The sequence below is a fragment of the Dicentrarchus labrax genome, unplaced genomic scaffold (assembly GCF_905237075.1).
Source record: "Dicentrarchus labrax unplaced genomic scaffold, dlabrax2021, whole genome shotgun sequence".
NCBI classification, from domain to species: domain Eukaryota; kingdom Metazoa; phylum Chordata; class Actinopteri; family Moronidae; genus Dicentrarchus; species Dicentrarchus labrax.
In genome coordinates this window covers 34533110-34545473 of record NW_026136721.1, presented here as the reverse complement: position 1 = coordinate 34545473, position 12364 = coordinate 34533110, and the positions used below count along the sequence as shown (strand labels likewise).

At 41.3% G+C, this 12364-nt stretch overlaps 1 protein-coding gene across 4 annotated transcripts in view; it reads right to left on the bottom strand.

The window, feature by feature from the left end:
* The window catches only part of akap6 (A kinase (PRKA) anchor protein 6), a 200152-nt gene that overhangs the window by 89050 nt on the left and 98738 nt on the right, over nucleotides 1–12364 (bottom strand). For all 4 annotated transcript variants that reach the window (XM_051383743.1, XM_051383746.1, XM_051383745.1 and 1 more), the window contains exon 14: nucleotides 914–1044. In XM_051383743.1, coding sequence (XP_051239703.1) covers nucleotides 914–1044 — 131 coding nt within the window. The remainder of the gene's footprint in view (nucleotides 1–913; nucleotides 1045–12364) is intronic.

Genomic DNA, 12364 nt, shown 5'->3' with positions numbered 1-12364 from the left:
TCGGGAACAAAAAACCCTGTAAAATAACAGAAAATAACTGACTCATAAACGTACAGTAATTTACTATAATTAAAATACAGCTTTTAGCTTTAATTTAACATAAAATCTTGTGTAATGTTTAATTAAAGATATTTACACTGTAAAACCAATGCAATGAGCTATAAATACAGGTGAACACTGCTATAATACAAATAATCAGGCTTGTATTTACAGCAGAGTGCTGTTATTATTAGATTTTTCTTATTTTAATATGAATTTTAAAAGTAATACAACTGTAATAAAAGTCCTTATCTGTGAAATTAAATTGATTTTCACTGATAAAAACTGTATTTTGACAGTTTACCAATGCTTATACACTGAAAAAAACACATTTATTCAATGTTTTTGTTGTGAAAACTTCCATAATAATACAAGATATCTGTCAATTAACAAACAAATCCATACAAGATTACAGAACAAATACTTTTTTTAATGTTAATTATCACAAATTTTACATCATTTTAGAAATGGATCAACAGTATTAAACTTGAATTTAATTGTTTAATCTGTTAAATATCTGCAAAAAAAATGTAATAAAAATACAGAATTTTGTAGCTGCATTTTTAAGTGAAAAAAGGACATCTTTAAATACGCAGTAATAATGTTTTTAAGCTCAAATACATGGAAGCCATCTTGGATCCAGATTGTCTGACTGTATCAGCTCTATGTGTCCACATGTTTACTTATTCTGCATGAAGGTGGGGGAAAACAAACAAACAGTCCGACAGAATGACGGCAAAATGAAACCCGCGTCAGAGGATGGCAAAAGGTTCCAATATTTGAACTTTGGCGTTTACTGTTACCGTCTGCCGCTTGCCTGAATCTGTGTGAATGCAGCGTTAGTTGCAGCTCTTCTGTTGTGTGCTTTGTTTACCTGTTGTTCCTGGCCAGCTGGGTGTAGTGCCTCCTGCTGGCAGGCGATGGGTACTGCAGGGTGCTCAGTTTGATGGCCATCTGCTCCAGGGCAGCTCGCTGGGCTTCACACTGACTGGAGATCAGCTCGGCCTGGAAGACGAAGAGCAGGACATAGAGGAATCAGTCACATGGCATACTGTGGCAGAGCAGGTTATGTTTGTTTGTTTGTCTGTCAGGATACGATTTTCATAAAACTTGGTGTAAGGGTGTACGATTGTCCACAGAAGAACCCACTAAAGTTTGGAGCAGATCCAAACCACTGGGCGGTGACACTGTGGCACCACCTGTAGGACAAACTGTAGGTTTTTAGCTTTAAGATTCATTTTAAGGCTCCAAGAACAGTTACACTGCAGCCTACAGGGGGGGCTACCAACAGACTTTGGGGCTTATTTCTTTGTAATTTGCAGGTTTTAGTTTTTTAAGTGTAATAACACTAAAGTTTTAACAGAAAAATAAATTTGTTTTCAACTTCCATTAAAAACTACCCTTCACATTCATTAGTCACACCAGACGAGCAGAATCAAAGTAACACAGCAGACAACCTTTTTATGTCAGCTGATTGTCCTCTGAAAGTGAGCCGAGGTTGTGTGTGAGTGTGTGTGTGTGTGTGTGAGAGAGAGAGAGTGTGTGTGTGTGAGAGATGAAGTTGAGGGTCTGAGAAGGATCATGTTCCTCTGAGTGTGATTAGCTGTTTATTGCAGATGAATGAGATTCGGCTGTGCCGCATTTTGACGGACGTGCCCTTTAAAGCCCCGCGAGCGGCCAACAAGCCACTAGAAACACACTCCACGCTTATCCTGCGCTCTCATATCGCCCCAACTCACACACACACACACACACACACACACACACACACTCATATATCCGTATGTACATGTATATGCATATAAATACATACACTCACACTAACAGAAATTACCCATAAAACCACACTTTTCTTTGGCACAAATTACCTCTCTTACACACACACACACACACACACACACACACACACACACACAAAATCGAGCATGAATTGCTCCACACACACCAAAATAAACATATACACACATTGAGCATGAATCGGCGCTCTATCTCACAAATGATCCTTCACACACACACACACACACACACACACACACACACACACACACACACACACACACACAGCTAGTTGCACTCAGTATCCAGACACAATCATATAGAGGCACTCAGCGCGCCGCTCAGATGTAATTGCATACAAACTATATGGAGATGAGGCTTCAATTGAACCAATGAAGGCAGAGTGAGTGTGTACAAACAGCAACACACACACACACACACACACACACACACACACACACACACACATATGACCGCCTGCTTTTTCCTCATTCGGTAACAATCTGAATAAAGTGTCGTCGCGTTCGCCGTCCGATCTACTTAGCGGACTCGGCGGAAGGATCTGGAAAGGTCATCCAATCTGCGGAAGGCAGAGCCGCTCAATCAGAGAGCTAATAAACAAACAGGCAATACACAATCAGCGGCTGCGTGTGTGTGACTCAGTGTTGTTTGTGTGTGTGCTGCTATTACAGAAATCAAACTAACTGGAAGCTCTCAGAGAAAATTTTTCTCACTTTGTCTAAATGTCTCTCCACTTCCATTCATTACTGCTCTGTGCTTTCTCTCCTGGCTGCGTTTGCGGGCTGTTTGCTGGCTGGTTAGTCGGTCAGTGAGTCAGTAAATCAGTCAAGTTGTTCATTAGCTGGTTAGATTGTTCTTTTCTTTGCTAATGTACTCCTTGGTGCAGCTTATAGTTCTGAATCTGGGCAGAATTACATCTAAAAATCCAATAATTCAAAGAAAACGTCTTTGTTAGGAGTGGATAAGACACATTTATCAAACAACTTAGAGCTGCTGCTGTCAGGTAGGAGTGACCTTTATGAGCCCACTCAGTGATCAGATGATGAATCACATGTGTGCTCAATCAGACTGGTGGATTTAACCTTTGCCCCATTGTTCATCCGTTAGGAAACTCTTCACATTTTCTCTCTCATGTTTTTCTCCAAAAGACAATATTATTCTGAGGATAATTTAATGTGAAATCTTTCATATTTCCAGTTGCCAGTGACACACGATATTAAAAAAGATTTTAGTTTGTTTCACGTTTACAAAACACATCAAGGAATTACAGTTGTATATCGTGAGTCTGCCTCAGCTCCAGTGTTTATAGATGAAGATGCTTGGCCTGTCCTATTATTGACAATAATTGACAAAATAAGATCTAAAACAATGTAAGAAATATCTGCATTCATATATCTCGCTTTAAAGTCAAATTATAGGAAACTAAATGCATTTATATCACACAGCATCATTCTGTCATCCATTGCAGACACATTATTTGAGAAGAGATCTAAGTTATTGACATAATAATTCAATATCGATCTAGCTTACTACAAGTTCATGGTAACCGTGATGATGGCACTGATTGGCCACTTGCCTTCGTTACGACTTTACAACCAATTTTAGCAGCTGATTTAGTTACAAACTAACCAGTAGTTACTGAGCCTCTGATGTTTGACTTTACACCCTCACAACTCACACACAGCTGGTGCCATCCAGTCCAGATATCTCAAACCACATTTACAACCACAAAATAAGGCCCAGCGTCAGTCTTTAACAACATTTCAACCGAGAGAGTGTCAGAAAACAACCACTTCAACAGGCAGAGAGCGATCCTGATAATGACACATACTGCTTCAGATAACTCAGTGTTCATCATAACCACTGATATGAAAATGATGCACTGTTTTATGTTTGACGTTTCATTGTGGATGGGCGGCTTTTAGAAAAAGTTATTCGTTACCATAACTCTGAAACCGTGTTACGTGGACAAGACCTCAGTGAGCGCGTTGGGGAGGAAGGTCGGTAACCGAGTCAGTTACACAGTCAGAGACTCAGTTATTTATTCAGCTCATCTTCTCCAGAGTTTGCAGCGAGCAAGCGAACGCAATCTTATGGTTGTAATTGGCTTTTTCATACCTAACAGCTGACTAAAGCCATAATGAAACACACACACTCACTCACACATACACACAGAGTGAAGCAATTTCTCCTGGACGCCTTGAGGACACAGAACTGGAACACAGTGTCTGTTTAAAACACACACACACACACACACACACACACACACACACACACACACACACACACACACACAGAGTGATGAGTTGGGCTGCTTCCCAGTCTGAAGGATCTTCAAGGATTTCTGTCAGAAATTATTTCTCTTCAAACGAGACTCATGGCTCCATCTGTTAGTGTGTATGTGTGTGTGTGTGTGTGTGTGTCAGCCTGCCCACTGAACTGTAAAAAGGATCAAAACAAAAGTAAAAATGTACATATTTCTGTGAGCTGCCGTTATAGATCTGACACACTCTCTCTCTCTCTCTCTCTCTCTCTCTCACACACACACACACACACACACACACACACACTAAAGCAAGCGAGCAACACTGGTGTTATGTGTGTGTGTCGCCTTAGATGCCACTGAAGCATAAATCAGCATGCATGGTCATCGCTACAGACAGACACATTTGTAACATGGGGGGGAGCAACCGATGAAAAAGAAACAATGGTTGTAGTTTTTTGTTTAATTTATTGTTTCTATAAGTTATAACGCCATTTTATGCACCATTCAACGGAATAAAACCTGATTGGTCAGACGGCCGCGGGTTGTAAACAAAGCTTCAGTTGGTGTGTTGTGTGCTGTCCGTGGTGCTGATGCTGCTGCACACACCGACACAGAATGCACATCCTGTGTGTAAGTAAGGTAACTTATTATAGGACGAAGAGCAAAATATAAAGAATATCCCCCCCCCATAACACAGCTGGCTGGGATCTTATACAGTATCACCTTACATCCTCACTCCTCTGAGATCTTTCACCGGGCTTCTGGTCGGACTAGAGAGTGAAGTTACATAATTCAGAGTCAAAGGTGCACAAATTTAACCTACCCTTAACCCATGTGTCACGATACTTAATATATTGAGATTTTTAAGAATTGATACAATATCAGAAAACTAAATGTCACAATATTATATTTCTTGTATTTTCTTTACCAACCGATAAACTGCTCACATCTATGGCTGCAGGTTGACTGTTAAAATGAGGAGGCTGCTGTTTCTGCCCCGCTGCAGTCATGTTTAATCTTAAATAAAAAAACATTTTTAATTTAAAAAGAATTCCTGATTGTGTGTGTGTGTGTGTGTGTGTGTGTGTGTGTGTGTGAGAGAGAGAGAGAGATTTGATTTGAAATGGAAGGGCTGAGTCCAGTGTTTCCAGTCTTGTCTTTAACGCTGCTAATAGACACAAGAATCAATAAGAATCTGCCTCATTTGATGAATATGTAGACATCCCCTGACACACACACACACACACACACACACACACACACACATATATTTTAGTAGATCTGCTTGTGTGCGTGTGTGTGTGTGTGTGTGTCTGTGTGTGTGTGTGTGTGTGTGTGTGTGTGTGTGTGTGTGTGTGTGTGTGTGTGTGTGTGTGTGTGTGTGTGTTGCACTTCGATGTGCTGAATCAAGTCATTTTGGGGCTTTTTGTTTACATGTCAGGGCCAATTTACCCAGAATCCCTGGAAACCCTCACAAGCACATCTCCCTGGAGGTGTGTGTGTGTGTGTGTATGTGTGTGTGTTTACTGCATGTTCTCATGTTTCAAATATATATGTATGTATGTGCGTTTGCTGGCGAGCATGCTGGTTGATTTGCTGCTGTGAAAATGGGCCTCGATCCCCAACGTGTGTCCGAGTGTGCTTCTGTGTGTGTGTGTGTGTGTGTGTGTGTGTGTGTGTGTGTGTGTGTGTCTCCTGGGGTTTTCCCGGGGCTATAACTGCCAATCAAACAGCAGTGTTAGGACTGAGAGCTGAGCAGCAGCAGCAGCAGCACATAGACACACTGCAGGATCCAAAACACACCGTCTGCTCTTTGACACGATTCATTAAAAAACAATCAGCTAATAAGTCAATACGCAAATCAATCAGCTAATCAATCATGTCACAGAGTAACAGTGTGTTAGCTTTAGATCCATAAACAGGGAGTGCAGTGTGTTCGCTCGTCATATCTCTGCTACAGACAACATGAGTCAGTGACGCAGCAGCGACAAGCTGAGGCAACTTTTTGGGCAATTGAGCGTCCAACAACGTCCAACAACGTCCAACAACGTCCAACAGCATCCAACAACGTCCAACAACATCCAACAACGTCCAACAGCGTCCGGAACGTCTTAATGCTACGAGTCATTAGAACGCGCTGTGGCCTGTTGGCGTTGGCAGGTTTTGGTGGAGAGAAAATGACTGATTTCACCGTTTAACTGTTTCTACCTGAGTGAGGTGGTCCGTGAAATATGTTGGTTAAGAGCAGTTTGTCTTAGCAACTGATAGACATGAAAAAACTAATTATCAATGAATTATCATTGTCTCCAGTTGATGTAAAACTCTTAGGACCCAATGACCTTTCCTGTAGCCGCATGCTAAGCACAGAGTGGCTACAGCCAGGTTTAGGACTGAAACGGTTGCTTGAGTAACTCAAGAAACTCGATTCCTAAAAATCATCCAGGCAAATTCTTCCATCAGCTCAATCAGATTATTTTTGCGTTTTCTGCAGCTTCCATCTGCACAGCTCTGAAACAAATTACCTCCAGTTTAGGCTATTTTAATTGTCTTTACCCTTATTTGTAGCTGCTAACTAGCGTTAGCAAACTGTCCACAGTCTGGACCAACTCAGCTGTGAACAGCACAAGAAGACACCGTAGTAATGTTAGCGTTACATGAACAGGGACTTTTTATTTCCTTTCAAAAACTACTATCCTGCAATCTGAAGTCATCTACACACTTTATGGCTGACAAATGCAACGTTACCACCTCTGACACCCCGGGAACCCACAAGCCCACCTTTCCTAAACGGGATGGCTCGGCCGGTAACTAAACTGAGGTGGAGGAAGGATCAGATCCTTCGCTTCAGTAAAAGTACTAATACCTAATACCTCACTACGAAGATCCTCCACTACCAGTACAGTGGGGGTAAAATACAAAGACGCTTTGGGTTGGAGGCTTGAAGATAGCTGATTGTGTCATTCCCAGGGTCCCAAAGTGTCGGTATTTGTCGAACTGGGAATGAGACTCAACAATCAACCATCTTTCTAAGCTCTGATTTGTTGTTTGTATTTTTATAAAAATGACGAACTGCAGCTTTAAACTGTGTCTGACATGACGTCTTGATGACGATGGACGAATGCAGTAAAAAGCAATGGTGTGGGGCAAAAAGGTTTTAATCAGTGAGTCATCAAAGAGGTTTGTCTTTTTATGAATCCACATTCGACATTCATTTCTTGAGACATCAGAGTGTGTGTGTGTGTGTGTGTGTGTGTGTGTGTGTGTGTGTGTGTGTGTGTGTGTGTGTGTGTGAGTGTGTCACAAATCAATACTGGAGGTGAGATATTCCAATAACAGGGTGTTTTTGTCTTGATAGAGCGGAGCAGTGGGTAATGATATAGGATCGATAATGGATATGAGATGGCTGCATCCAGCTGCCAGCAAACACACACACACACACACACACACACACCCACACACACACACACACACACACCTGTGCGTGTCGATACAGTAATACAGTTTGATTTGTGCGAGGCAGTTGAATGAATGCTCTGCTTTTATCTTTGAGGGCAGAATAAATAATTGCCAGCAATACAAGAAAACAGACACACACACACACACACACACACACACACACACACACACACACCCACACACAAACACACACACATCCTCCCTGGCAAACTGCTTCAGTTCATGACAATCAGACCATAACAGATGTGAGCAACACAGAGGCAGCAGGTTACAAACAAAAAATGTACTGTTCATATGAATCTGAACATTTGCAACACAGAGCTGCAGTGTGTGTGTGCACGCACGTGTGTGTGTGTGTGTGTGTGTGTGTGTGTGTGTGTGTGTGTGTTGTCCGCAGGCTGGTTGTGTTGTCCAGATGTTTCCACTGAGGCTTTCATCTGAAGCTAAAATCAACCAAACAAACCTCCAGCTCACCTCCACTCCTCCTCCTGACCTTTCCTAACCTCCTCCTCTCCTCCTCCACTCTGCTTCTACTCCTCCCTCCATCCCCTCGTTCATTTTGTTCTCAGAAAGGGAGGAGAAGATGAGACAGAAACTGCAGCGGTGGCAAGAAGTTGAGAGGAGGAATCTGCAAATAAATTCTCATCAAGAACAGCTGTACACACACACACACACACACACACACACACACACACACACATTTCTGTTGGCAGTCAACATACAGGAAGTGGAATCTACGTACTTTTCTGGTTCTTACTTGGAGCTAAGGGATTTATACTGTCTGTAGATAAAATTTGAATTTGAGTTATTTTCTGTTATTTTACTGTATGTTTTTTTGGTGCCCCAGCTGCCAGAGTTTTACCATTTTTGTTGAACAAATAAAAATAGTTTTTCCATTTGATGGTTATTTTCTGAGCTTTCGAACCCAAGCTTTTAAGATGAGGCAGCTAGCAAGTGGACCTTGAGTTAAAATTGTTTTATGGTCAAATTGTTATTCTGGTTTCATGAAAATCTGAATGTGTTGACCAAACTGAAGAAGGTGCAGTTATCACGTAACAACAACGCTGACATATCGGCCTACTGTGCATGTAAGTTTCCTCACAACCCCCCTTGTAGCTTTGGTGACATCCTGACCTCCAGGTTGGGAACCAGTGCTTTAAACCATCTACACCAGCCACAGTGTCAAAGATCACAGATTAATCTTCTGTTTCCAAACATAAAGCTCTGAAGATGCTGTTATTGGCCCCACTCTCTCGGCCCCCTGCCTATGTCACAGACAACCTCCCTGATCCACATCAGCACCTCCTTTCTAAAACTCCCACAATCCCCTGTGATCCCTTCCACAAGGCCCCTTTTTGTCTGCCTGTCTGCGATGTCGCCTCGACCTCATCTCTCAGTCTTTCTCATTAAGATCAGATTTTTTATGTTGGTTAATTATTTCCTAATTAGTCTGCGTGTTAATTAGAATAGTGGCTAATGTTAATTAGCTGTATTAATGGGCGCTGCTGTAACACCTGCCCCCAGCGCCGGGCTCTGCCGCCTGCCAAATATCTTCATCTCCAACCACACTCGGCTTCCTAACTGTGGCTGAGCGTCAATTGGAAACGTGTTCTACATTGTTGATGTTAAAGCTCCAAAATCATATCCAGCCTTTTTTTTTTGCTTGATTGGGTCTAATATATCAGACTTCATATTAGAGAGTGGGAAACAAAATCATAATTGTCTGCAAACATGAGTTCTAGAAGTATTTCATTGTCATTTATAATGCAGGGTTGTAGATATAGTTCACTTTATGCTAATTTAAGTTTAAATTTAAATCTGTAACTTTTGAGATAAATAAAGTTTTATTTTAATGTTTTATAAATTGTCTTGAATGAGTAGTTTGAGATTTCATGTGATAAACTTGTTGTATGGAAAAAATAAAATGTATTTTGAGTTAAATTTCCCTTTAGATGATTTCTGTTTCAACCCTACTCAGACATGGCACTAACTGGGAGAGGACAACCAAACTGCAGCTACCACAGATTGATGTTCAGGATAATAAAGGCACAATCAATGATCCAAATGTGAATGTAAAGTTTACTGGAATTACTTAGTTTTGTTTTTCAAGTCAGTTTTCAACCAATCAGCAGTGACATCACTTCTGATTGTCGAAACATTATTTAAAGTTTTTTATCGACAGTCGCCGCGGGTCGCCTTCCGTGTTGAACCACCACGTTTCTACAGCAGCCCAGAAGGGACAAACCAAACACTGGCTGTGTATGTTCAAGAATCTGGTGATATGGTGTATACTGTGACATATACTGTAAGCCAGGTAGCTATTGCAATTTAATTATATTTTCTTTATATTTTCACTGCAAAGAACCACTGGACCATTTTAGAGTGTAAAAATATCTGAACTTAAAAGATAAAAAATGTAGTAATATTCACTTCTTCCATGAGAATTTGGGATGTTAATTTCCAATTTCACTTCTTGTCATTTGTGTCTTTGAGGGAAATCGGAAAATTACGACTATTTCTGTGGTAGGAAGCTGTTGATTGACAGGTCTCTCTGCCACTCATGTCGTGTTGCCACCTGCTTGTGGCACTTCGACTGTCGCTATTTCTCCTTCCCCGCAAGAGGCAATATTCTTTTGTAGTTTGGGAGTCGGCAGCAGTTTAGCATCTTAAAACACACCATCCCTGACACACACACACACACACACACACACACACACACACACACACACACACACACACAAGTTCCTGACACGTCTCTTTGCGAAATTAGCTGATCTCCCAGCATGCTCTAGTGATGCAGACCTAAAACACTATTAAGAAAAAACGTCAACCAGCCCAAAGAGAGAGCGGAGAGAAAATGATGATCACCTGAAAAATCAATAACATCTCTCCAGTGCCCGCTCACACACACACACACACACACACACACACACACACACACACACACACACACAGATAGACAGAAAGACAGAGAACAATAGAGTTTATTGGTTAAAGACACAGCAGCATGCAGGTGGAAACGTCTCTGATTGGCTCAGAGATGCTGAATGACAGACAAGGTCAGGCTCACTTTCTTTTATTCCACTGTCTCTATTCATCTAAACACACACACACACACACACACACACACACACACACACACACAAACACACACACACACACACACTGAATCAAACAGTATGCTGCTTTTAAAGAAGAGATAGTTAGAATAACAAACAAAAGGGTGAACTGGTAAACGACAGGTGGAGGACAGAGGAAGAGAGCAAAGAGAAGAAAAAAGAGAGGAAGAAATGGAAGAAGACGAGAGAAAGAGAGGGACTGGAAACATCTAAAGTCTCCAGCAGTGTGTTTAGTCATTTATTTAGTATTTATCTTCCTCTCTGTCAATTCATCTGAGGATTATCTAAACACTGCAGAAAAGGTGGAGTACGCTGGATGCCCTTCTCTGAAAAACATACTCTCTCTCTCTCTCTCTCTCTCTCTCTCTCTCTCTCCACACACACACACACACACACACACACAGCAGCCAGCTTTAGCATTTCATTAACATTGTTCCAGTGATAAATAACTTGCTCCAGGTAAGATTCAATGTCTCTGCATCTCTTTGCTTCCTGATCCTGCTGCCTCTGTGTGTGTAAAGATATCTGCATTTATAGAACGCTTTTTTTTGGGGGGTTATGCCATTTATTTGATAGGACAGGTAAAGATAGTAGGAAAGGGGGGAGAGAGATGGGGAGGGGGGGAACGATACGCAGTAAAAGGTCTCAGGTTGGAATCGAGCCCAGGCCACTGTGGAGCTATAGTGCGCCCTGTGAGGTGAAATATTAATACACATACATACATACATTTGTTAACAGTTAGGACCTTTTTAGTGAAGACCTTTTTGTAAATTAAGAACGTTGTGTGAAAATGTAGAACATTCTTGGACAGAAAGGAAATTTAAAACCTTTTTTTTTAAAGTGAGGACATTCTTTAGAAAGTGGATCCTTTTGGAAAGCGAGTTTATTGTAGGAAAACAAGGACCAGTCCAGTCCCCACTTCTTTAAAGATCTGTTTAGAGATTAAAAGTTTGCTTTAGGGTTAAGGAAAGTGGGTTTCTATAAAGCAAACTTTTGGTTTGTCTGTTCTGGGCTACTGTAGAACCATAATGGTTCAACATGGCGGACTCCGCCAGAAGAGAACTTGCTCCCTCTGTAGATTAAAACATATGTCATTCTAAGGTAACAAAAACACAGCAATTCTTATATTCAGGTGATTATACATAAAAACATACTTATATACTTATATTACATTTCTGCCAATAGATCCTCCTAAATGTTACACACTGGACCTTTAATGTGTGTTCTCATTGGTACAAACGTGTGTGTTACATTCCTGAAACAAATCAAAGAATAAAAAAAGAGTTCATTGTCAGCAGAATTCCTGAAGCTAAACATGCTGCCTTTCTGTTGTTTTCTCCTCCATCCATCCCTCCATCATCCTCCGTCCATCGCTCCGTCAGGTAGAGTGACCTTGTATTTCATTTACTGATAATTACATGGATTTATTCCACAGAGAGGCTTTAATTAGAATGCTAGAAATATTGATTGCCTCTATCATCTCCCTCTTTCCTCCACTCATCCCTCCTCCCTCCTCCACTCTATCCCTTCATTCATCTGTCCATCCGTCCGTCCCTCCATCAGCCCCCAAACTGTTTGAGAATCAGACAGAAACAGAGACAAGGCAAATGGAGAGAGGAGGGGAGAAAAGCCCATGGAAAGAGAAGGAGGTGAGGACACTATGTCAATAATCTCAGAGCGGCTTTAT